We start from the raw sequence: 26,788 nt of genomic DNA on the forward strand, positions 1-26,788 counted from the left end.
TTCCGCCCACTTTTTGTATCTATGACTTGCAGAGTCTGGACCCAGCCAATGGCTGGGGAAGAGCCAGGAGACTCAGAGAAGTCTAGAACTGTTTGGGGTTTTGTTGTTTTCTAGAAATAAAGCACCAGGGCATCCCCAACCCATGTTCGGCATCAGTCCCCACTCTGAAGTTCTACTGGCCTTTTGCGAAGGCTTGGTTCGCCCAGTAGCCATTTCACTCATCTCCATAAAGGTGCAGCTGAGAAGAGACAGTTTGTGTAGCCCTGTAGCACTTATTAGGACTTGGCCATATAGGCCTCAATAGTGAACCTTAGATTTCTGCTTAAAAAAAAAAAAAATCCCAGTCAAGGGCTGGGGTGGTAGCTCAGTGGTAGAGCACTTGCCTAGCATGTAGAATGTGTAAGGCACTGGGTTCAATTCTCAGCACCACATAAAAAAATAAATAAAATAAAGATCCACTGACAACTGAATATATATTTTAAAAAATCCCAGTCAAGATGCAGCTACTGCAGAAATAACCACCACAAGAGGGCAGTAAAGATTTGCAAATAAAAATTTCCCTAAAATCCAAGATAGCAGTGAACTCCTGCCCGGACCTCTACTTCATAATGGACGTGACTGTGAAATCGATGAAACCATTTCTATGTGCTCCCAATGGCTCCTTGGTTTGGGGAATCATCTTGCCCAGGGCCCCAGTCCGTTTCCTATTTGCTTTGTTTTCCCAGTAGCAGAGAAAATTTCCCTGCTCCTTGGCACCATTGGGCACAGTCTGAAAAACCATTTATTTTGATCGCACCTGTGAGTTTGTGTGACTTTGACCCTGCCACAGCTGAGTCACACATCCAGTGTGATTTTAATCCCCAAAGGAGTACTCCTGGCAGAAAAATAACAGGTTTCAAAAAAATTAATCAAAATATATGTCACAGCCATTCACTAGGCCTTCCTATAAGGTGCCATCAGCCCCCTGGTGGGAGAGAGGTAGGATTTTTGCAGGTGGAACAACTCAGAAAGGGGAAGTTGGGAGAATCTTCAAAAGAGGATCCTGAACTCTTAGCAACTGGGAAGAACCAAGGGCAATAGCTATTCCGCATGTGCTTAGGTGAGCAAGTAGTCCCCCTTAAAGATGAGCCAGCCTTGCAGACATGGCAATGATCAATAGACTAATCTGGGAAATGGGGAAACAACAGGCTGGCTGCAAAGAAAATAACACATCAGGATACTTGATAGGAAGAAAACTAAGCACTTTGCATTTTCCACATCAGGCATAAGTGCTTATGGGTTTGGGGTCCCATACTTATCCTTGAAATATGGCTTCGTTATCATGACAACAGAGGCCTGCTGGCTTCCTGCAAATTCATTTTAACAGTAGCAATAGCCCAAGCGGCTGTGTCCATAGAAATACTTCTCATTAAGAAAATGACTTAATGTGTCTCCCTTAAATTTTGGCTCGCTGAACAAATACCACTTTGTTTGGTTGAGTGGGGGGTGGGAAAAACACTTCATTTTTCTATACTGAGTCGTAATTGAATTCAGGTGCATTTGGGGTCCTTAATTGTTGCTGTTTTGACAGGTTAGCAAGGAGACAGAGTCATTTATGTTCCACTGATAATGAAGATGATTTGAGAACCTGCAAAACACAGGGTGTGAGAAACTCCTGGCTGCGCTTGTTTCTGTGAACGTTTTGTTGGCACTCAGCCACACATTCAGACATGTCGCTTTTGCACAAAAACAATAGAGTTGATAGTTATAACAAAGACAGTATTTGGTCTGCAAGCCCAGAAATATTTGTAGAACAAGTTTCCTGAACCCTGATAAAGGAAGGAAAGCACTGAATTCGGCATGGCAATTTGAACTAAAAACTGTTCATCTGCATGTTAGTGAAAATTAGAATAACCTAGATATCCAATAATAGGGCAGTGGTTCCTAGAGCCATGAAGTGAGATACCACGAATTCAGTAAAATAATGCAGATTTCAAACAATGTAATTCTATGTGTATCAAATAAGAAAGCATGAAAGAAAGGTTTAGAAGAATATCCACCAAAATATTAACAGTGGTTATCTCTCGGTGCTGAAATTATGCATATTTAAATTTTTCCTTGTTGTTTTTTTTTTCTTTGTGTTTATCTATGACTGTTAAATTTTCAAAAACGGACATGAATTACTTTATAACAAAAAGCTGCATCAGAAATTGTCACAAAGCAGCAACTCTGCCTTTCAAAAAAAGTCACATGAAAAGTAGGTGCCTTCACCATCCACCCAGGCGATTCATTGTGAGAGTGCTTGAGGGCAAACACGTCCAGACATGTCCTGGACCCTAGAGATGGAGACAGCAGTGGACAGGCTGCCCAGGTCCCTGTGCTCGTCCCAGTGGAGGGAGAGGGATGACAAACAAGAAGAGAAAAGTAAAATAGGCAGCGAGAAAAGTGGGAAGAACTACAGACCACAGGAAGGAGCCCACCAGACACAGTTGTCAGCCGGGGAGGGTGGGTCAGGGAGCCTCAGGTTAATGCATTGCTGGAACAGGGACAGGACTGTGCCCATCTGGATCAGAGAAGGCAGGAAGTGCAGAGACTCTCAGGCAGCAGCGTGCTCAGTATGTCCTGTCCCAGCAGATGAAAACTCATTGAGCCAGAGAGTGGTGGTGACCATCTCTTTGACTCCAGCTGTGCTACCCAGGAGGCTGTAATTGCCCATTAAGTAGCATCATTTTACCAGGTTGCCTAGTTACTGAGTAGCAGGGAACAGATGTCAGATGTCATGCCTCGTGGTGTTAACACACCTCCCCAGTTAATGGCCTCGTTGGAAACCCCTTCCAGGTTCCTCGTGGCTTTCATCTTCTGAAACACTTGATCACTCTTAACTAGAACTGCAGGGGGAAGATAAGTACTTACCCTCCAGGGTCGATGCTATGCTGAGGACCTTGGCTGCATGTAACACAGCTATGACTGTTGACCATGCCCTGCTTGGTGGACTGGCACTGAAACACCAGAGTTTTGTTTTGTTTTGTTTTGTTTTTGCTGGGACTGCCCAGATAAACCCTGAACCAAGAGCACTTTTACCAAACCCCCATCCCAAAAAAATAATTATAGGAGAAAATCACAATAATTCATCTGCTCCTACAATTGCTCACTGTTGGCCCATCCACCCTCGGAATCTTAGAAGTAGAAAGAATCGAACATTGTGGTCCAGTTCATCTCTCCACTCACTGCAAACATCTTTGATAAATATATACATCAAAGCCGTATTTTCAGTAATGCTAGGAGATACTGTATTCCTGAAGGCACACTCACAAAGTCAGAGAGTGAGCACATTCAAAGTGTGGCGTGGCTAGACATTAACCGGCTCTGCAAAGCATTGCCCAAAACCCTGCAGGAAGAAAACAGGCCCACTGGGAAGGCTGCCCTCCATCTCCAGTCTGCATTCTTACTGCAGGTGGGTCTTTGCACTCACACTGACGGGAAGTCGGCCCTCTTGTTGGAATTCCAAGACAGAGGTCTTTCCTGCAAGAGACTGGTGGTCACAGACAGCAGCTTCCCCATGTCTCCTTGGTCTGTTTCCCCACATACCAAAGCTAATATGTTCATTATACAAAATCCAACACCACAGCACATCTGTGGTATTAAGCTGTGGGACATTGCTGTTACCATAGGTCAGATTGTCACAGTTCTGTGGCAGCCAGCTGTTTAACCTAATGAAAAACAAGTGTCTCCCGCCATCGAGGCCTCCAAAGGTACGGAGTGCAAGTGGCTTGGCATGGCCTCCTCTTGATTTTAACTCAAAAACTCCCTAATGGTGAGTCGAGTGTAGAGAGGCCCTCACGGGACACACGCAGGGCTCCTGGGGCACCTGTGCTTATATACGTGGACAGTGTTTCAAACCAATCTGAAAGAGTTGGGGTTTGCAATATGCAGACTCACCTAGTGTGATCTGCTTGACAGGAGGCCCCCAGAGTTTGGGCTGTAAACACCTTCAGTGACTGCAAACAGTTATGACTTCAAAGAATATGTCAATGGCACCAAATGAGTTGCCTTAGAAGTTGCTTACTAGTTAATTCCCTGATCTGGAGACACCACTGCTGAGTCTCACAGCCTGGTGATCCAAGTAGCATCCTGAAGCCAGACGTGACCAAATGCTAAGGTACCATCTTTGGTGGCACCTAAAAATCCTGCATTCTGAGTTGTTTAGTCATAGCCGGTATGCTGTGCTTTAGTGTAATTTTTTTGAAGGCATGCTAAGGCTTCAGCATTTAAAGTCACTTTATTCTGTTTTACAACATTATACATCTGTTGTTTCCATTTTTACTTCCTTTGAAAATAGTCTCTGCCATTTCCATGAGCCAAGGTCTTTTCCTTTACCAGTCCTAGCCCAGCTTCTCAGGGCTACATTAAACACACAGGAAATCAGGGCAAATGACTGGAGCCGAGACCCATTTCCCTTACCCCCGGAGAGTGTGGGAGCCCATGAGACTCCTGGCAGGGTATGAGCACCCACAAAGCCCATCTGTAACCTCACACATCGCTCTAGATGATAGATCTGTTTTAAGTGGCTGTAACAGAACACTTGAAGCTAGGTAATTTATGATGAAAAGAGTTTTATTTAGCTCACAGTTCTGGAGGTCTGAGAGCATGATGCCAGCAACTGCTAGGGGCTCATACTGCTTCAGTTCATGGTGGAAAATGGAAAAGCAAGTGGGCACATGCTAACAGAGGAAGGGGGATGGGAGTGCAGCTCTGAGGTAAAGCATGTGCTTAGCATGCATAAGATCCCGAGTTTGATCCTCAGTACAAGAAAGGGGATGAGCTCCTGCAACAGCTAAGGCATTTCTGGGAGAAAAGCATTGATCCGTTTATGAGTGCTCTGCCCCACCACCTCTTATGAGTTTTAAAGGAGATAAACCATATTCAAACTATAGCACAGGGTTTCAGCCCATGAGTTGGCCCAGCAGAACCCAGACCCAGGCAGCCTGCAGTTGCCCCTGAATACCAATGACCTTCAAGGCACAGTCATGGAGCAAGGGTGCCAACAACTCCCTCTGGAGCAGACGAGAAGACCAGGTGGAAGGGTGTGAGTGAGGTGCTGTGGAGGCTGCCCGGCTCCACCTGCAGCCCAGCCCGGGATGCCGCCTAGGGATGCAGTCTTACTGTGCTAAGATGAGGAGCCCGAGGTCTCCATGCTGCTGCTCAGAGCCCCGCTTCCTTCACCTTCTTCACATAACTTGGGCTCGAGTGAGTCGGGGATAGAGCTAACGTCTGCTCGGGTCGCAGCCCCCATCAGTGCTCTTCTCTGCATGTCCACCTTCAGGACACATCTGCTTTTCAGTCTCTGCAGTTTGAATTCCCGCTTGCCCTCCCCCAGCCAGACCAGGCCACATCCATGTCCATGCTTCTCCTGTGCCTTCTCTGGTTTTCTGAAATCTCTGCATTGAGCTGTGGCTTCAGCTTTATCCTTAAACATATATTGATTTTGTTTGCACTCCTGGTGAGGTCTGAATTACATCCATGACAACTAGAGTCGTGTCCACAAGACGTGAGCCCAGTCAGGCCTCCGTCCTGCTGGGAGGCCAGTTGCCAAACAGACGCTTTCAAAAGCTCAGAGGAAAAAGTGGGCAGCTAGGGGCTTAGGGCTGCTTTTCAGCCAGAGCTCCCAGCAGGGCTCAGGCAAGCCGGACTCCACAGAGGAGCATCCCTTCAGAGAAATTCTTAGGGCTTGCTGGCCTAGCTCGCCCGGCCAGCTTGGCCTCTCGTGAGGGCACTGTGTGCCCACCTCCCTGGGGGCAGCAATGCCCTCACAGCACCTCTCTGCAGCTGTCCCAGCAGGAGCAGGGATGGCTCTGTGGAAAGAGTTGAGATTATACGTGCACATCCCAGAGCTTAAAGAGCCCAGGCCTGATTGTCTGCAGCACCTACCTGATAACATCTGCTCTTCTGTATTAAAGTTTGTCATCTGGTCAACTAATGCTGGCCGCAAGTTGGCCCCTGCAGATTTAATCAGCCCCACACCTTAATGAACATACGTGAGCATGTGGATGAGATGCTGGCATCCTACTCATGCGCCCCAGGTAGGGCTTGTTCTAAAGACTCAAAGTTGAGGAAGATGCGCTCCTTGCCTTCAGGGTCGCACGGTCCAGTGAGGAAGATAAACCCCTAAGTCCAGGAAGAAGGTGGGTGTGTTTGTCTAGGTTCCCCCAAAGCTGACTCAGCAGTGGAATTTAAGAACAGGTTCACTTGGGAAGAGATCCCCAGAGACACTGGAGGGGAGTAGGGATGTGACCTGGGGAAACCTGCTGAGGGTGTGCTACTTCGCTGGTGACCACTGGGCAGTGGCAGCTCAGTCCAAGAGGAGCGGGGATGTGCTTCAGCCTGCAGTAGATGGAAGCGGCAGTGACTGGAGGGCCTTCAGGCTACACCGTAAGAGTGACCAATGGAAGCCCAGCCCACCTCAGCCTCGGGTGTCCACAGGTGTGCAGAGCTGACAGCTCAGGGCATGTGGGTGGGCACAGTGTCTGCCACAGGGTAGGCCTCTGGGCTGGATTTGGGGGATGAACTAAACCTCTCAGATGAGGACTGAGGCAGTCAGTGGTGACAAGCCTAGGAAGAAAGGGGAAGCAGGAGGTGATGGAGCAGGGAGAGAGTCAGCCAGTGACCACCCTGAACTGGTGGCTTTGAGCTTTTAGAAGGGAGAAAGGCAGGCCAAGACCAAGGCAGAATGAGGAACGTCATGGAGGTGGTATGGCTAGGAGAGAGGCTGAGGAGTGATGGGAATTAGGCAGAGTGGAAAGCCATTTCCTCCTACCATCCTGAAGGACTGGGGCTCTGTCCCTCTGTCATAGATAGGAAGCCAATGAAACCAGAACAGGACAGGCCTGCCTGACCCCTTAGCAGGATGCCTCCAGTGAACAGCCTGCAGGGCAGGGTGGACACAGGGAGGCCAGCCAAGTGGCCAGTGCCACAGTGCATGGAGATGGGACCATAAGGAGAGGGGGATTGTGGGTGTGATCTGAAGGAAAACTGGGCATGACCGAGGGTGATTGCAAGAGGTGTTGAACAAGTGCACCCACAAAGATTTACCAGGTGCCATGCTACTGAGGAAAAGCCTGGGGAACCACAAGGGAGAGTCCCAGGCTGTCTTCAGGGAACAGGTTTCCTGGGGAAATGGCAGTTGAGCTGGACCTTGAGGGATGAGGTTGAGCTGGACCCTGAGGGACGGGGAGAAGGCAGCCAGGCAGGGGCAGGGGAAACAGAATCTATGGCCCAGGCAAAGGAGGTGCTGCCCGTGGACTGGAAGTCAAGACAGTCCACAGCATCTGGGCTGTAGCCCTGGTCTGTGACCTGCCTGGGAGTCCTGCATGGTGGGCCCCAACCTTTCCCCTTGCCATGACAGCTATTAGGTATCTGCTGATGGTCTCCTCCTATCTCATTGTCTGTTGGACCCAGATTGGGAGTAGGGCTTACCCAAAGCCAGGCCCAGACCACCATAGCAGAAGAGTTGTTGCAGAGATTCAGTATCTGGTGGCCACGTGGCCTTCAACAGCACGGCCCTGCAGGTGGCAGTGTGGAGCAGCTCAGGGTGCTCTACTGGCGAATGTCCACTCTGGATGGGGGACAGCTGTATGAAGATGCTGCTGTTATCTCAGGGCTGGCCCAAGTTGGGGAGAAATCTACTCTCACCCTCTGGGTCAAACTACTGAGAAGCCAGCCCTCGGGCATGAATGTGGCTAGTGTGGCCACCCTGGCCTGCTCTGGGCCCCACATGCTGGCCTCTCTCTTTCCCAACCAACCACCTGCTCTCCCAGCCATAGAAAATTCAATACTGCTTCTGGCCAAAGAGAAAGGACAGTGGAATGTGCCCTTTAGGACCTCCTTCTGTCCTGTTGAGATTCCACTCCTGGGATCAAGAGTCTCCTTTGTGGTGGTTTCTCCAAAATTCATGGCTTTTCAGACTGAGTCCAAGATCTTATTGCAGGTAGACTCAGAATTTTGGAATGCAAAAAGTGTTTTTGTCTCTGCCTCCCTTCAGCCTAACTGTGGGCAATATCTTGTCTCTGTAAATAGACTAAGGTCACAGCACAAAACTCATGAAGCCATTGTGTCATGGCCCAACAAGGCCCCATATCTAATCCGGAGGCCCGTCACCTGCATCAGCCAATATTCCATGACTGCTTGGCTGTTTAGGAACACCTGTGAGTCAGGAGCAGCAGGCTAGAGCCCCACCCTGCAGGAGTGTTTCAGATTTTCACTGCTGTGACCAAAAGACCTGACAGAACAATTGGAGGAGGAAAGGTTTATTTGGGGGCTCACAGTTTCAGAGGACTCAGTCCACAGAAGGCCAGCTCCATTCCTCAGGGCTCAAGGTGAGGCAGAACATCATGGTGGAAGTGTGTGTGTGTGTGTGTGTGTGTGTGTGTGTGTGTGTGTGTGTGTGTGTGTGTGGAGAGAGAGAGAGAGAGAGGCAGGGAATATACGCCCCAGGAACCACCTCCTCCAGCCATATCCTACCTGCCTGTAGTTACCACCAAGTTAATCCCTATCAGGATAAATGCACTGATTAGGTTAAACCTCTTATAACCCAATCATTTCACCTCTAAACATTCTTGTATTGTCTCCCACATGAGCTGTTGGGGACACCTCCCATCCAACCCTAACTAGGAGGAAGTTGGCACCCACCTAGGACTATGAATAGCAGCTTGCCCAGATGAAAATGTTCTGAAGTGTATCAAGCACCTCAGATCCATGAATCATAACCGTGGTTGGGTTTTTTGGTGTTTTTTTTTAGATGTTTTTTATGAAGTTCCTGAGAAGATAAAATTGATCTTTGTGCCTCTTTCTCATAACATTTTTTTTTCCTAAATCAGAAGAGCAAAAGAGTGGCATGGGCGGTATTCTCGTCTCACACGTAGACTTCCTAATGATTCTTTCAAATTTAGACACAGACCAGGAAGTTTCTCCACTTGTGATCATGATGGGCAGATGTCTGGAGGCCTGGGCTGGTCCCACAGTTGAGGGGTCCCCAATGGAACTTGATCATGAATTTCTGGCTCCTTCTCACAAATCTCCCTTAAAATTCCTTCCACCCTCAGCCAAAGGGAGACACCGTGATGTGCCACTGTGGTTCGTGTTTTATCGTCACAGCCCATCAGGTTTCCAGTGGCCCCCAAGTTCACACCTGTTTCCCTCTATGAACTCCCAATAGAGGCAGAGCACGTGGGCTCAGAAAACAATACCCCAAAATATGCTGCTTTAGACTTCAAACTGAGAGCTCTTGGGGAGCACAGCTGCAGGGAGGGGCTTTCTCTGAAGTTCCTTTATCTGCCTAAAGACCAGATTTGCCAGAAAGGAACACAGTTGACTTCCAATCTTATTGATGTTCCATTCCCTAGGAATCTCAGAGTTGAGATTATACGTGCGCATCCCAAAGCCTACGGAGCCCAGGCCTGATGGGCAAGACCTACCTGATCACATCTGCTTTTCTGTATAAAGATTGTCCTCTGACTGCACAGGAAGAGACTGAAAATCAGACACCACACTCAGAGCCCAGAGGAACTTTGTCCCAGACCATTGATTGTTCCCAGGCTCGTTCTCTCCCCTGAAAATTCTTTCTCCCCCCTGTCGGATCCCCCTTCACTTCCCTCTCTCCTGTGATGAGAGTATTTCAGCCTCAGCCATCTGACCTCTCTTTGAGTTTCATATTTTGTTTAGCACCTGTGTACTTTAAATGAATGCATCTGCCGCTTCTGTCTATTGCCAGTTTACTATTGCACAGCAGACTCCGCTACCCAACCAGGGGGAAATTTTGAACTTGCTGACGAGCACAATCATATTCAATACCTTTAGGCTTGAAGCAAAAACGCCAGGACCACCTCTCCCTCATCTTCAATGCATGTGCTCAGTTCTTAAGAGCACGTACTCGAGCTGTGAGATTCCATCCTGTACAATGAGTTGCTTCTATAGGGAAGAGCATCACCCTGTAACACAGCACCTGGTAGAGACATTGACATTTCTCTACCATTCAATGACATTTCTCATTCATTCAACCCAAGTGTTGGGTGCATATTCTGTGCAAAGCACAGCATTAGGGACAGGAACCCAGAGACTGCTGAGGGGGCTCACTCTGCTAAGGCAAAGACTCTGATACAGGGTGGCTCACTCTAATTGTGCAGCAAGGGAGGCTGGTTCTCAAAGAGGGAGTGAGGATGATTCCTAAGCCTTCTCTGCTGTCAAAGAAGAAAACTGCAAATCCCATTTTTCCTAGAGTTAAGGACCAGTCTTTCCAATGCACTGGTCCACAGTAAAGTCCTTCTCAAATGTCTTTTATATCTCCTTGGCCATCTTTTTCTTTTTGATATCAGAGATTGAACCCAGGGGCCCTTAACCAGGGAGCCACATCCTCAGCCCTTACATTTTTTATTTAGAGACAGAGTCTCACTAAGTTGCTTAGGGCCTCACTAAGTTACTAAACCATGCTTTGAACTTGTGATCCTCCTGCCTCAGCCTCCCGAGCCACTGGGATTAGGGGCATGCACCACTGAGCCTTGCTGACTGTTAGGATGTTCACGCCCACAGGATCCCACTCATCTCCCTTTTTCTTCTGAGCCCTCCTGCTGTTCCCCATGGACATGGGGACTCTCCATGAGAGTAGTGAGTGTGGCCGTCACATGGGGAACCTAGTGCATAGACCTCTTTCCATCGCTCAAGTATCATTTACCACTCTTCCAGAACCTAAAAAGCATGGTTTTATGTGAAACCAGGTTCCCATGCACACCCCATTTCTTTTCATGAGTTTGACTCTTAACTTTTAAAACTCAGACAGAAAGCCTGCTCTTCTTGCTGGGCCTTTGAAAGTAGCAATAACTCATCCCCGCACCTTGCCACTTACATCATTCCTCTCCAAAGGACTTTCTTCTCCCTCTTTGCCTGGGTACAAATTTCCTTTATGCAGAAGAACTTTAAATCAGAAAATCTACAAATGATGAAAGCGCCAGCCACAGTTTATTTCCTTTATGTATCAATAGTGAAAATGTACCATTTTCCCCAAAGCTGACTTTTTTAAAAAATGTTTTTTAGTTGTAGGTGGATACACTACCTTTATTTTATTTGTATGTGGTGCTGAGGATCGAATCCAGGGCTCCACGAGTACTAGTTCTACTGCTGAGCCACCACCCCAGCCACTCCCCAAAGCAGGCTTTTACATCCCGGAATTAGAACTGACGTGCCCTTGCCTGATTCCTGGGTTAACCAGGTGTGGAGTTGAGACAGGGAAGGGCAACCTTCCGCCTCTTTGCAGACTTGCCCTTGGGGAGCACAGCCCCTGCTGTAGGAGCTGCATCCGGCTCTCAGACTCTTTTTTCTCCCCTTCCCACCTCCCACCTTCCCACTGGCATCAAACTTGGATTCCAGGTGCTGTTTTCTGTCACTCTTTCCTTGGAAAAATGACCAATGGCCTTTCATGTCTGTGCTTGTTGTTTAGAAAGCCAAGCTTGGCCCTGCGGGTAACAAAGTGATCAGTCCTTCTGAGGACAGGAAACAACCTTCCAACAACCTGGACAGAGTGAAGCTCACCGACTTCAATTTCCTCATGGTGCTGGGGAAGGGGAGCTTTGGGAAGGTAAGAAGTGGAGGGGCTTGCACAGAGAGTGGTGGGTTGGTTTGGTTCTCCCTGAAGTTTCCAGAATAGCCCTTTAGACCTCCCTGGGTATTTGTACATGTTCCTCAAATGCTTCCTACTTCTTATGATTAAAAACAACTGTATCCAAAGCACTGACAGCAGGTTCTTATGTGTCACCTGTTCAGAACAGAGAGGATGTTCCAAAATGTTAGTTGAATAATCCGCACAACTGAAAATTAAATGTGAGGTCATACAAGTTCTGGAAGAATCTAATTTGTGGTGATGCACAACATTTCCAAATTTGTATGTAACGTTGGTATTCGTTTTTCATCAGTATAATGAAATGCTTGAGTCAATTCACTGATAAAGAGAAAAGGTTTATTTTTAGCTCATGGTTCTGGTCCATGATTGAGTGGCTCTGTTGCTTTGGTCTCTGGTGAGGCAGCACTTCATGGTGGGGCAGTCTCCTTGCCTTGTCAGCCAGGAAACTAAGAGAGAAAAAAAAAAAAACGAAGAAACTGGAATCTCACAGATCCCTTCAAGGACATGACATTCCCCCAAAAAACCAAGGACTTCCACATGAGCCCCACCTTCCTGAAGGTTCCACCACTTCCCAAAAGCATCACCCTGGGGACCAAAAGCCTTTACACAGGACCTTCAAGGGACACTGCAACATGTAGCAAAAATTAGCTAAGCAGTTTCCTATCCCACGGTTCAGACTTGCAGCTGGCCCAGTTCTTCCCGTGTTCAGGTTGCTCTGGGTCTGTTCCCAGGTGATGCTTGCTGACCGGAAGGGAACAGAAGAACTGTATGCCATCAAAATCCTGAAGAAGGATGTGGTGATTCAGGACGACGACGTGGAGTGCACCATGGTGGAGAAGCGGGTCCTGGCCCTGCTTGACAAGCCCCCGTTCCTGACGCAGCTGCACTCCTGCTTCCAGACGGTGGTAAGGCCCCGGGGCTGCGTCTCGAGGCCTGGTGCCCACCTGCCCTCAACATCCCTGGGAGAGACAGGATGGAATGCCAAGCCCAGGGGACAGGGACAGGTCCCACCCCCCTGGCAATGGCAGATTTGGGTCATCCCCCTCTGTGATGGCCTCTGCTTGGACACTCATTCCATTTAATTCAGCAAACATTTACAGTGGGCCTCTCCTTCCTGGGGCTCTGCATCCTTCATGGGTTCCACCAACCAAATGGGAGATATTTTTTAATTCGCATCTGATGTACAGCCACTCTCCCTGGCATTAGATCCTAAGCAATGCCACCCAGCAGCTCTTCACCCAGCGTTTGCGTTGTGTTCAGGACTGTAAGTGCGTAGAGAGGATGAGAGCCTGCGGGGGGGGGGGGGGCTCCCTAGGTTATATGCTGACATACCATTTTATATAAGGGACTTGAGTATCCAAGGATTCGGGTGTCCTGGGGGTGGGAGGGATCCTGGAGCTGGTCCCCCACAGGTACAGAGAGGTGGCTGTATATGAAAGGTTTCCTCATGTCAGACACTATGCTAAGATTTATGGGGTTCAAAAAAGTTAAGAATCAATTCACAGTCCTACCTCTAGACTGACAACTTGTCCAGCTGCCATGCATGGCATTGGGACCTCAGGAAATGCCATTTTATAAAAACGTGTGTTTGTTTCAGACACTCAACGAGAGTGGCAAACTAGGACCAGCCTTGTATGTCCCCTGAGCTGTAAGAAAGGTTACAAAAAAGAAATCCAAACACAGTATTTCATGATATGTGGAAATTAGATGAAATTTATATTTCAGCATGCATAAATTGTTTTCTAGGGACACAGCCCCACTCCGTCACTTACCTGTCCCCTGTGGCTGCTTTCATGCTAAGACGTTGGAGCTGAGTAGTTAGTTACAAGTATTTCACAAAGCCTGAAGTACTTATCGTCTGACCTTTTATGGAAAAGGTCTACTAACCCCTATCATAGAGCAAAACGTTTTGGAAGGGGTGGGCAGAATCCCAAAGCACTGATCTTTCAGCTGTGGGGTTGGCAATTGTCCTATAAGAAATCGAGACATTTAGACGGCACCAGGTGGGCTTTCCCTTTAAATATGGCTCAATGGTCAGTGATCATTATGGTTGGGACAGTTACTATTTCCAACCGCACCATGGTCAGAAATCGACTTGGTGTCTTATGTCTGTCTTTAAAAAACCCTGGGAAGAGCCCTCATGCTTTGGGCCTGTAGAATCTCAAGATGGCCACAGAGTCACACCGTGTCAGCGCTCCAAGGCTGCAGAGCTGGGCGCCAGCCACTGTGTGTCAGCTGTGCTCTGGCCACACCCGGGGCTCCTGCTCTCAGCAGCGCCCAGACTCCCCGCCCCAGGAGTGGCAAGGAGGGCTGAGCAGCAAGATGGGAAGAGAAGCAAACCCCTAAATCCCAGCCCAGCTGCCGTCACCCCGCTCACACCAATTAAGCTCCAGAAAGCTACGAAGCAAAGACACGAAGCCGAAATTGAAGTTTCTAACTGAAGAGCCAGAGAGTGACGCTCCTGGAGCCGTTTCCTGGCTCTCAGCACCGGCTTCACTGTGCTGCCTTTCTCCCTGAGCAGCACTTTAATGTTTAATAACCTCTGTGAAAAGGGGATGTTCTCTAGCAGAGAGCAGAGGTCAGCTTTTACCTCCGTGTGTTGAGATGTTAGCTGCTCAGCCTCTCCCATCTGGCCCAGCGTAATGTCCTCATAAATATGCACACTTCTCTGGATGTACGATGAATGCCCTGCGTGTGGCCAACACCTCATATACCAGTAACAGAGAAAATGAAAATATAGGATTTGGGGACCTAGTGGTTACCAAAGAACATTGGATTAACCTCTCCTGTTATGGTCCTCCCTCTCCCCTACCTGACAGATGTCATTAAGCAGGTACAATTTAGAAGCCCAGCCTAACCCAAAGGGTGAGTTTTCAGAAGATCCATTTGAGCACATTACCACAGCAGCATGCCACCCTCCTTGACATTGCAAACCAAGTTTTACACACTTGCATCATCAAGAAACATTGGTGGGAATGAACTGATTAGCCCATGTGGATTCCTCACAGTGCGCCTGGCTGAGAAATATATTATACATGTAGGAAAAAAAGGAAGAATGTTTGAGGCCGTTACTGTAATGAGGAATGTATGTAACCAGGAGGCAGACAGCCATTAGTTCAGAGTTATGTAATGAGCGTCCATCCCAAGGCCCTTGTGCAGGAGGGTATATCATTTATTCTTTAGCTGGGAAAAAAAAATGTGAAGGGCTTCAAACTGAGCAGATCTGCCAGCACAGCCCAAGTTTGACTAATGAGGATGCAAACCGGGCTACCTATGGGGAAGGATCCCTGCTCACGTGTACACCTTTGTCTGCAGGATCGGCTGTACTTTGTCATGGAGTACGTCAATGGCGGGGACCTCATGTACCACATTCAGCAAGTAGGAAAATTTAAGGAGCCACAAGCAGTGTGAGTATTTTTTTTTCAATCCTGTAATTCAGGTGGCCCAGTACTATCAACTGGGAACTTCTACTAGATTGGATGTCCAAGATGGCCCTGCTCATTTGGGAAACTTCCCAAGGGAATAGATGTGTTAACAGGTCCCTTCTAGATGTTTCCACAGGAGCTGTTTATTCTGTTGCCAGTAAATTGGAGATGCTGGTGCATACGCACGCCACCCTGTGCCACCCTGAGGGGTAGAGTCCCTCACTGCTCATTGAGCGAATGAGTATTGCACACTCACGGTGTACCAGGCACTCGACACGTGAGGATGAGGTTCCTCCTCCCTGGGAAGCTCGTGCTCCAACCTGGCCTTTGAGAAGTCACAGAAAATTATAATGCCTGGCTCCAACTGTAGGGAAATGCCCAGAACACCACCCAAGCCCCCAGAATTGGGGATTGAGAGTAGCAAGTCTTCAGGTAATGCCCAACCCAGAGACAGGCAGGCCAGGAAGAGGATGTGGACAGAGGAGAGACCAAGTCCAGGCCTGTGGCTCAGCAGGTGGTGTGAGCTGGGAGAGGGCACAGGCAGGGAGGGGGGCTGAGAAAGAGGACAGAGGGGAGGGGCTTCACTGGGACTCGACCCCATGAGACCAAGTTCTCACAGCACCCTCTGGCTGAAGAGAGGAGTGGGGTTGGGCAGGAGGAATGTAGGGGCTGGTACAAAGGGGTCAGTAGGAATCTTTTTAAGCAGAAGAAATGGAGCTAGAATTAGGGCTTCAGCTTGGAGCCAGAGAGAAGCAAGTGTCCTGGACAAACATTCTGGAGGAAGAAAAGCAGAATTCAGTGACAGAAACGTTTGTCTGTCATGTCCCATCTCAGGCTTGGGTGAGGGCAGAATGCGGTTTGCAAGGAAGGAACGCAAGCTCAGCTTGGAGTGTTCCTGTGGGATGTGCCTTGGAGGCTGGGATCAGGAGCGGAGCCACGGGCTCTGTGTGGGGAAGGAGGAGTCATCATGGGTCGGAGGAGGGACTTTGATACCTGGAACACTGTCCCATTTCTCAGGGGCCAGGAAGTCCCTGGAAGCTCAATGGAAGCAAACCTAAGCAAATGGCTATTTTATTTCCCCAAATTAGATGTACACCCCACTAATCAAGTTAGCCCACATGAACAGGAGTCCGGCCACTGTTCATCTAAAAAGATAAATCAGAGCAATATTTGGCCTGTGTGGGATTATCTGCCCTAGGAGAGATTAACTGAAGGCACAATAGGGAATTCTTTGGTAGCAAGCTTTAAAAATATAAAGGGGATTTTTTTTCTGCTTTTATTTGTTCTTAAATGTGTTTTAGAAATGCCTGCCTTATCTCCTCCCTTAACATTGTGAGTTATAGAGCATTAAAATGCTCAGATTGCAGAATAAAGCTTTAGAGCACAGAGCTGTAAGAGCAAATAGCCACTTTATTTTCTTCTCTTCCCTCCCCCCCTCTACCTCCCCACCCCCGGACTGGGGATTGAATCCAGGGGCTCTGTACCATTGTGCAACATCCAAGCCCTTTTTATTCTTTGAGGCTCACTAAATTGCCTAGGCCGGCCTGGCACTTGTCATCCTCTGCCTCAGCCTCCTGAGGTGCTGGGATCACAAGAGGGCACCTTGTGTCATAAAACAACATAAACATGCCTTGCCCAATCCTCTTTTAATGTATGTGTATTACAGAAAAGTTTTTTTAAATTACGGGGGAAAAAAAAAACACGAAAATTGTAAAAAATCAGCCATAATCCTATCTCTTCTGTCAGCCTCAGAGACGGTCCCCCATTCAAAGCATAGCATTCACCATCAGGGATTTCACTTCTCTGCTCTTGTAAACAGTATGTGTTTACTTTAGGTCTCCCGGGTGTGATATTTGCCCAGGCGCAAACTTGTGGTTCTTCAAACTTCAAAGACTCTTAAATGCTATGCAAATTTTAAAACATCCCTCTACATTTTCTCAGATTTTCAGATATTAACCTACGAATGATTTGGAAGGGATGGTAGTAGCTGCTCTTATTATGAATTATTTAAAAGGGCAGACTCAGGTATGAATCACGGTGTATGTCCCATTTATCCCAGCACTTCAGGGAATGAATGAACTAGCTCGAGTTCATCACGGCTGCATCTGTCATCCAGGGAGTAAGTGTATGTTCAAACACCAATGCATTCTGCCCATGAATAGGAGAATGGAAATTTACTCTACTCTGCCATGTGTCCTGACATGGAATAGTCTAACAGGTAGCCACTCTTTAAATGATTATATTAGAAAGTATTTTGTCGACAGCAAATTCCCTAACCACCTTCCCCAGCGAAGAAAAATAAGCCTGTCTCATTGACACGGGTGAGCCGGAGTGACGAGATGGCAGAGAAAGGGGCTGACGGTTGGAAGAACACTTGTGGGATGATGTGATCTGGGGAAGCCTAAGGTCTTACACTCTTTTTATCTCTGATGCCTGAATGTGAGACTCCAGAAGATACAGAAGTCTTAAGAAGCCAGGCAGAAACCCGAACCATTTTCTTTTGCAGATTCTACGCAGCAGAGATTTCCATTGGATTGTTCTTTCTTCATAAAAGAGGCATCATTTATAGGTGTGTATCTGAAGCCCTTCCAGCGGCAGCACAGTGGAGAGGTTTGCTGGGCCTCCCTGGGCATGTCATTCTGTGATGGGGACTCTGGGCAAGGCATGGTGTGGGTGACCCCCAGGGAACACGGATCTGCTGGGACTACCTGTCCCTGCAACCTTGAGGCCAACCAGAGTCACTTCTGATCTTAGACCTGAAAGATTTTACATCTCATTTTTACTTTCCATAAGAAAACATGGTTTTCTCTCCTGACAGCTCCTTCCTCTGCCTTTTGTTTGGAATGGAGGTCAGAGCGATGGACAGAGAATTGCCACTATAGATACTCAGCAGGAAATGAACACGGGGAGCTGGGGAGAAGCAAGGGGGAGCTACTGAGTCAAATTCCTTTGTTGATTATCTGCAGTCCAAGTGGGGCACCAGAGAGAGAATGTCTTCCAGTATTGACTGAAGAGTACCTAAAGGACATTGGTACCAGCGGGAGGAAGGGTGTGAGGTGGTTTGAAACTCATAATTTCTCAAACCCAGCTGTGTTTCAGCCCCACCCCCCCCCACCTTGTGCACGATAATAAGTCAAATGAGTGGGATCTCCTCAGACCTCATAAACTGGATTGTCTGGATTCCTAGGAACAACCACTTAATGTGCCAATTCCCACCATATCCCAGACTCTGTGTGAGGCTCTGGAGATATAAAGACCCAAGAACTCCTGGCCCCTGGTCTCCAGGGACGTACAGTTTAAATGCCACTGAAATGGCAACTAGTTAAGTTTCCTTCTGTTTCACCAGCTCCAAAGCACACCCTGAGCTGTCGTGGGAAGGACTCTGATGTAGTCCTGCTTCTTTGCAGGGACCTGAAGTTAGATAATGTCATGCTGGATTCCGAAGGACATATCAAAATCGCTGACTTTGGGATGTGCAAAGAACACATGATGGATGGAGTCACGACCAGGACCTTCTGTGGGACTCCAGATTACATCGCCCCGGAGGTAGGGATCCCCGGTTCTTCCATTATAGACCAGGAAATGAAATGGCAAACACAACCCCCACTGGAATATGGGCTCATTCGTGAATCACCTAGGTCCGTGAGTGGGTCATGGCCACCAAGTAGACTGAACAATAGACGAACGTAGGAAGAGGAAATGGGAGAGCTCAATGCACACAGTAGGGCTCGTCTTGTCTCGAGGAACCTTGGTTTGTGTTAGGTGTGCATGTGGGCCAGCTGCAGGGTAAACTGCATTTCTCATGTGACCGTGGCCAAGGTGATTTAAGAGTCTCTGATGGGTGGCAGAGCGGCCTGTGAAGCACTCCCGGAAAAGCTGGGTTGCAAGGTGGTGGCAATAAGGGCTGTTTTAGCAACCTCTGAGGAATGCGTGCTCCGTGCTACTTGATGTTCAGTGTCTAATTCAGGAAGAACCTCTGGGTTTGTTGAAAGGTAAATGGTTCCACGGTTTGAATCCTCCCAGCAGTGGGCTGTACTGCTGTGTCTTTGGTAGAACACGTACTGAGGAATCCTCTTCCTATCTTGGGAAGCTTCCTGTGTGCCCGTGATAGAATGGTGTGTGACCCTGGGTCAACATGAAGGCCACTTCCTGCCCTCACACAGCCCTGCAGATGCAGCAGCCTTTCCCCACCTGCGCCCCAGCCTGATGGAAAGTGTCTCTGTCAGCTTTTTTTTTTTGCCTCTGTGACTAAAAGGACCCAACCAGAACAACTGTAGAGGAAGGAAAGTTTATTTAAGGGCTCACGGTTTGGGAGGTCTTAGTCCACAGAAGGCCAGCTCCATTCCTTGGGGCTCACGGTAAGGCTGAACAACATGGCGGAAGAGAGAGGTGGAGGGAAGCAGCTCACATCATGATCAGAAAGTAGAGAGACTCCACTCTCCAGATACCAAATATATATACCCCAGAGCCACGACCCAGTTCCCACCTCGGCCACACCCTCCCTCTTCAGTGACCACTCAGTTAATCCCTATCAGGGGATTAATTCACTGATTGCGTTAAGACTCTCACAATACAATCATTTCTCCTCTGAAGCGTCTTGCACTGTCTCACACGTGAGCTTTGGGGGGACACCTCATATCCAGACCATAACAGAAACTGGTGCAAAGTCGGACCAGCCCGAGGTCTTCATAGAGCCCCCCTAATGGCTGTGGACCGTGGATCTCACATCTGTCCATCATAGTGGCCCATGCACTTGTCTCAGACCAAGAGGGAATACCGGGAAAGACAAGCTCGGAGTCAGACCTCTGTGAGCTTCAATCTGCTCTTGTCTGTGGACTGTGGGAACTCAGGCTAGTCTCTTAGCCCCCCGCACCTGCCTTTCTTCAGTGGTGAGTTAGGGATAATGGCACATTCCTGCTAAGAACTGCTACAAGGACTAACAGGCCTCGTGCAACATTTGGCACCTAGTCGACCCTTGTTATTTGTACCTAATATGACTCGCAATGGTGGTCACTGGTTCAGAAAGAAAACTGAGTTTTATTCTTCTCTTAAGGGCTTTTTTGTTTGTTATTTTCTTAGACCACATTCAAACAGACTGCACTTGGGAAATCAAGTTCTGATGACATGGCCATAGGCGACATGTCATCTTGACATATAAGTTATTGGAGGTTTCCCCTCAAAAGCTCAACTCATTGGTACCTCAGGCATAACTTGAACTTAAATAGTCACATTTTTCAATGTGACAAATTGATGGTACAATAAAAACTACTCCTCTGGATGTAGTGGGGATTCCGCAGCCTCCTACTGACTGACAGGTGCTGAGCACCAGGGAATAACCCACCAGATGCCATATAGATTGGTGGATGGCAGCATTTCCAGGAGTGAAGGTGACTCTGAACCTCGTCTCCAGTAAGGCCAGGTCTGCCCATCACACGGTCAGCTTCCTGCGTGACGGCGCCAGGGTTGACAGGGTCCACTTTCCGCAGAATTAAGATTCACCCATTGGAACGGCTGGTCTTTGCTGCTCAGTGTCCTTCCTACGTATGAACTTCCTGTTGCTACTGCATCAAACAGCCACAGGTCAGCAGCTCGGAACACAGGGGGAACCCAGAGCCCTGGAGGTCAGAATCAGTCTCTGAGTTAAAGTCAAGTTGTTGGCAGAGCCGTTCCTCTGGAAGCTTCCAGGGAGAACCTGTTTCCTGGCCTCCTCCCAAAGCTAGAGGCCGCCTCTTTCCTTCTCAGGGTGCCTTCTCCCATGTCCCCTGCCTCCTGGCATCTTCTGGCCCCTCTCCGTCTTCTCCAGCTCCAACCCCAGCTTCCCTCTTCTCTAACAAGGACGTTTGGTTCTGCTGGGCCCCTGGGTGATCTGGGATCATCTTCCCACCTCAAGAGCCTCACTGTGTACCTGCAGAGTCCTTCTTACTATGAAAAAGTGACGTGGCAGGTCTTGGGGACGAGGACGGGGACGTCATTCACCCTTAATCACACTTGGGGCAGATCTGGGGAACTTGGGGCCTCTTCATACTCAAGGAACAGCCTGCTCTCGCTCCAGATGCCTTCCTTCCTCTCTTCTCTTTACGCCCAGTAATAAATGGTGTGATCACCGTTTATTGAGTGCTTGCTGTGTACCAGGTGCCACAGATACTTTCCCTCACTTATTCCTCCTCACAAACCCCACCAGGGAGTTCCCATGGGGCCACTGTTTCAGCTGAGGTGATTGAGGCCGCAGTGACTCATGTGAGCCCCCAATGGTAAGAAACACCATCATCCGCCTTCCTGCTCAGTGACTACTGAGCCATGAAGTATGCAGTCCGCCTTCTGGAAGCTTCCTGTGCCACGCAGTTTGCCTTCAGGGATCCAGAAGCACATCCGGCTGCCCTCGGGTGTGGCAGAGGTGGCACTCTGCAGACATCAGCGGGCACAGCTGGGTCTCGGTCCTAATGACTTTACTGAGCCCACGGGCCGCTCAGTTGGGACAGAGTCATGTGACTTCAGGTCTTGTCTGCTTTGCTGGCCTTTTTTCCTGGTTGCATTCAGGAAGTTGATGCATTTGGCCTCAGGAATACCTGCGGTATCGGGAAAGACTGAACAGGTCCAAGGTTTCAGGATTTTCTCAGAGGTTGCAGTCATTCTGTCTCCTGTGAAAATCTTCCTGTCAGGCAGGGGCAGCATAATTATCATAGATGGCATTTCCCCTAATAGGCAGAGCAGGGGCTTAAACATGTATGGCTATTTGTTCAGAAACCTTGAAATCGATTAATACTGTAGCATCTCTCTAACCAGTAAAGACAGGGCCGAGGCTAGAAATGTCACTCACAAAGGCGGCTGGGGACTTGAGATGAACACCCATGGAAGGGGGGGGGATGCTAACTCAGAAAATGATCCCTAAAGCTGACACAAAGGGTCCTCTTTGCTTTGACGTGGAACACATAATTCCAGGTCCCAGTGAGGGTCCCTGAGAAGGCGGAACAAAAGCTTCACGTGGAGCTGATCCTTCTGGGAGTTGGCCATTTCAGGACGTGAGACCCTGTCACAGCCAGATGTCTCTCAACTGCCGAGAATCAGACTCCAAGTCCTAGCACTGTCCTCTCCTTCCTGGAAGAAGGAGACGCTGCACAGGAAGTGTCCCTCTGGCTAGTGTGCCTCTGTGTGCCCTGCTGCAGGGCAGAGAAGCTTCCTTAAAGTGGGCCACTTGAGGTTGTCCTTGCAGACTTGGTAGGAGACCATGCAGGACCACATGCAGGGGGCATCACCCTGATGTGTTGCTGTCTACTCTGTACCAAGCCCTCTGGGCACATCTTCTTGTTTGTCACATGTTATACATGAACAGAGGTTCCAAGACTTGCCCAGGATCTCACAGCTGGTGACAGGCAGAGGTGGATGTGGACCAAGGGCTTCCTGACCCTAGAACCCTGTAGCATCTCTCTAACCAGTAAAGACAGGGCAGAGGCTGGAAATATCCCTCACAAAGGCGACTGGGGACTTGGGGCCCCTGGGTGATCTGGGATCATCTGCCCACCTCAAGAGCCTCACTTTGTACTTGCAGGGTCCTTTCCACAGATCGCATCGTCTCCCGAGCTAGGGGAGGAAGGGCACTAAAACCAAGCACTCAGTCATAGACTATCTCTTCTTGGGCGTCTCTGAGGAGAAGAGGGACCTGCCTCCTCCTGAACTGGGACCCAGGAGCTGAGTCATGACAGAGACACAATCAGGGACTCAGAATGTGATCCAGCCATTAATGCTGGACAAACCCCCGAGAACCCAGGGTGAACCAGAAACACCCCAGCCCCTACCCAGCAGGTGGCATCTGTTGGTCTGCACATTCATCAGGTGCCTACCAAGTACCTGGCACTGTCCCAGGCCTGGGGATGCGTGGCCAGTAGGGGGCCCTGGAGGAGGTCTGCCAGGAGGGCCTGGGGGACTTAGACAGGGATGATACAGCCCAGGAGAGATGTAGATCTCAAGATGGGGACAGGACAGTATTCCTCTTGGCAATACCAGATGTCACCTTTGCTGTGGCTAAAATCACGTGGGAGATCATTGGGCATGGTTGGCTCTCCTGCAGCCCTCTGCCTGAGAGCAGATGGGTAGGTCCTATGAGGGTTGGAGATTGGACAAGAGGGAACAGGAGACCTATCTCCAGGGTGCAGCTTCTGCAGTCCAGCCCCGTGGGAACGCCAGGCCAGTGATGCCCATGGCAAAGGCCTGGCAGCTGCATTTTTATATAAAACCCACCTGTTGGTTCTAAGTTCAAAAAGAGGGGAACCCGGATCGTAGCTCTGTGGGACTTCAGTTGGTTCTCAAGAGAGTGAGTTGTTATGAGACACCAAGACTGGCCCATCCCTGCACTTTGGCTTCCTGTTTTACCCTGTGATTTCTTCCTCACACAACTGTACTCCCGCCATGATGCCATCTGCCCTGTGACGCTTCCAAGGGAGCCCTCACCAGAGCAGAGCACATGTTGATGCCATGTTCTTGAGCCTCTAATACCATGAGCTAAATAAACCTCTTTTCTTTATTATCCAGCCTCAGGTATTTTGTTATAGCGACAGGAAATGAACTAAGACACTCCACATTTCCTCCCTGACCATGTCTCCCCCAAACCCTTGAACTCATCTCTTGACCCACTGCACTGAATTCCCTTCCACCCCTCACATTGCCAGACTTTCTCCCTCCTCCAGGATATTCCTCCTCCTCTTCCCTCTGCCTAGGATGCCCTCCGCCCCAGCAAGCATCAATGTGCTCCCTCTTTTCCCTCCCTCAAGCCTTCACTTCCCAGCTTGGGAAGGTCCCCTGTCCTGAGGACCCCGTGTGAACCTGCAAGCCTCCAGCCCCAGCCACACTGCTGGCCCCTGCCCCTGATGTTTCTGTGGCACTCGTGTCCCTCTGATGGACTAGGATGGACTGAGGGATTGATTTGTCTGCCATCCCACTAAACCCTGCAAGGGCAGCCTCTGTGCTGTGCTTACTGCTGAGCACCCACCCAGGCTCTGGAGCAGTTCTGGGCTCTTGGTCTGTGCTCGGGATGAGGGTGCAGGCTGCCTTCCTAAGGTAGCGATGGAGGTCGGACAAGGTTGGAGGCTCAGAGGCAGGAACTCTGGAGCCAGGTGACTGGGAGGGTGATCCCCGGGCTATCACAGGTGAGGGATAGTGGCACAGGACACAGGGCAGAGGGGCTGCATGCCTCATCAGCAGCAGGAGAGGCCTTGGGGACCTGAGGGTCTGCAGGTGGATGGGACATCAGCCTGTACTGCTCCTCCCCCACCCCTGCCATTGCTATCTCAGACACTCTCCACGGCTCTGGGGAAGGGGCTGGGGAGAGGGGTAGATGGTAACAGAGGATCTGAAAACTTGATGAGAAAATCACTCCTGCCTTGGGCACAGCCAGGCAGTGAGGCAGTAAATTAGCCCTTGCCACGAGGAGGGAGGGAGACGAGAGGCGGAGGGAACACCAGCCGCTCCCCGCTCGGCCCCACACCAGCTGCGAGAAAAGCTCTTGATTAAGGACAGAGAATGATAAGCCCAGCGCGGCCTTCTTTCCACAGAGGCCAATTTCCCTGTGTCGAGGTCAGGGCTGAGGACTCCGCATTGCCAGGGAAAATGAAGACCGGCTCTGCTCTGCTCGGAGCAAGACTTCAAGACCAAAGCCGGGCTGCCCTGAGGGCTCTTCCTCGAATTGTGTAGTTCTCGGGCCTTTCCTGGGGACCAGGTGGGCTGTGTGATTCACCTGTTTCATCGCCTGCCTACAGCTCCTGCAGGGTCTCATGATTCTCCCGGCCTCAGAGTCCAGTCCACTCTGACAGCACTGGGCACCTTCCCTTCTCCTGTCCCCTCCTCCCCTCCCCTACAGAAAGACCAGATCCCCAGGGGATTTGGGGGATCGCTGCTCCTTGCTGAATGCCTTCTATGTCCTAGACCAGGGCTAAGCTCCTCATTTACCTTATTTTAATACTTAAGTCAATTCCGCCTTCCAGATGACTAAATGGAGGTGCTGAGAGATGTGTTAATATTTCCCAAGGTCCCAGTCCAAGGAGACCTGGGCTTTGCACCTGTCTCTCCCTCTGCAGTGGCTGTTGCCCTGGGAGGGGGGACTTTAGCACAGGTTCCTACTCAGATGACGCAGGGCATGCCTCCCCCTTCCAGCCAGCTGGGGGCTCGCCCAGGGCTGCTACTTGGCTTCAGGACCCCCCCGCCTCCCCGGCCATAATGCTCTAGTTCATTTTTTTCTCCCAGTGTTCTGTAGCCTGCATTAATGGCCCCTTCATTTAGGGATATTTTTTTTAATCCTATAAAAATAAGCTGGAGATTTCTGGGCTTTATTTCACCTTTCTTCGTAAAATTGCCAGGGCAGTGGTGGGGAGGAGGTGGGTCTCTGGAGAGAGATCGCCAGTGTTTATCATTTGCCAGTATGAACCATGCACAGACACCTATTCTCACCTTCAATTCTCGCAGTGGCCTCTGAGGCAAGTTGTATTATCCCTGTTTTGCATCCAAGGAGAGGGAGACTTGAACAGGACAGGTGCTCTGCCCAAGCCCTCAGACAGCAAGTGGTGGGGCCAGGACCCTGGTCCACCAGCCTCCAAGGGCAGGCCTGTTGCCCCAGTGCCATGGGTGTCACTTATTCCCTGTTACCCAAGAATTTAAGGAGACTCCCCCGCCCCAGCTCTGGAAAATCTTTTATTCCAGCTAATAATAAAGCTCTTAAAGGCAGGAAGTATTTTCTTAACTCTGTTTCATTGCTTGACCGACAAGTGGTTGTCTGGTCCTGATGCACAGGGAACATTTTGCCAGCTCCCGGGGTCAGCAGACAGCCTGAGGCAGGCCCTAGGGTGGGTTTCTCACTGTGAGTCCTGCTGGCTTTTCCCCAGCACCCGTCCATCCCCAGGAAGGAGACCAGAGGCAAGGGCTGCTGGGCGGGGCCTGAGGACCCTTGGAGACAGACAAGAGGGCCAAGGGCCATGCACCTGCTCAGGACCACTCCATCTCTGCTCTGTTGGAGCCGGTGCAGTCTTAGCAATCACCCCTCAAAGAAAGACTTCCCGTTGGACTTCAGGAAAGACTTGTATTGTGGTCTAATACACTCTGGCTGTAGCTCTGCTCTTTTAAGAACTTGGAGTGGCATCCATAATAAGGGCACAATCATAGTATCTTCCTCAAAGTGCAGCTTTGGGGCTGGGGTGAGTTCTGCCCAGACAGGCTTGGCCTGCCCCACAGGGAGCACTCCCTAACCTGTTACTTGACAATTTTTTCCATTATCTGGGGCTGAGTAACCTCACAAGAGTGAAAGGTTTAAAATACCAATCGTGTTAAGGCTGTGATTCTGCGGGTAGGACGGCAGCCACAGCTCCTGGCAGCTGGAGGGTGTCGGCCATAGGAGCTCAGCTCTGCTGGTGCTGAGGAGCCAAGATGGCGCTAGTGGTTGGCGGTTGGCTTTTGGCCACGGCACCTTGGGTTCTGTACATGGTCTTTCTTTCCATGCAGTCACTTGTCACTCAATGTATCCTGAGCTCTTGATGTGGCAGTTGGCTTCTAAGAGGACAAAATCAGAAGAAGCCACAAGGCTCCTTAAGGCTCCAACTGGAACTTAGCTGTGTGACTTCCACCACATTCTGTAGGTAAAGGTGATGAGGATTCAGGCAAGGGGGGGCTCCTTCCCTGTGTTTTAGGGCAGGGGGTCAACAAACTTCTCTGCTAAGGGCTGGCTAGAAAATATTTTAGA

General features: G+C 49.5%; 1 protein-coding gene across 2 annotated transcripts in view; it reads left to right on the forward strand.

The window, feature by feature from the left end:
• Nucleotides 1–26,788, forward strand: part of Prkca (protein kinase C alpha) — a 401,933-nt gene that overhangs the window by 330,933 nt on the left and 44,212 nt on the right. For both annotated transcript variants that reach the window (XM_078041837.1, XM_078041836.1), the window contains exons 9-13: nt 11,465–11,602; nt 12,376–12,549; nt 14,960–15,051; nt 17,576–17,638; nt 18,477–18,615. In XM_078041837.1, coding sequence (XP_077897963.1) covers nt 11,465–11,602; nt 12,376–12,549; nt 14,960–15,051; nt 17,576–17,638; nt 18,477–18,615 — 606 coding nt within the window. The remainder of the gene's footprint in view (nt 1–11,464; nt 11,603–12,375; nt 12,550–14,959; nt 15,052–17,575; nt 17,639–18,476; nt 18,616–26,788) is intronic.

The sequence above is a fragment of the Ictidomys tridecemlineatus genome, chromosome 3 (assembly GCF_052094955.1).
Source record: "Ictidomys tridecemlineatus isolate mIctTri1 chromosome 3, mIctTri1.hap1, whole genome shotgun sequence".
Lineage (NCBI taxonomy): Eukaryota > Metazoa > Chordata > Mammalia > Rodentia > Sciuridae > Ictidomys > Ictidomys tridecemlineatus.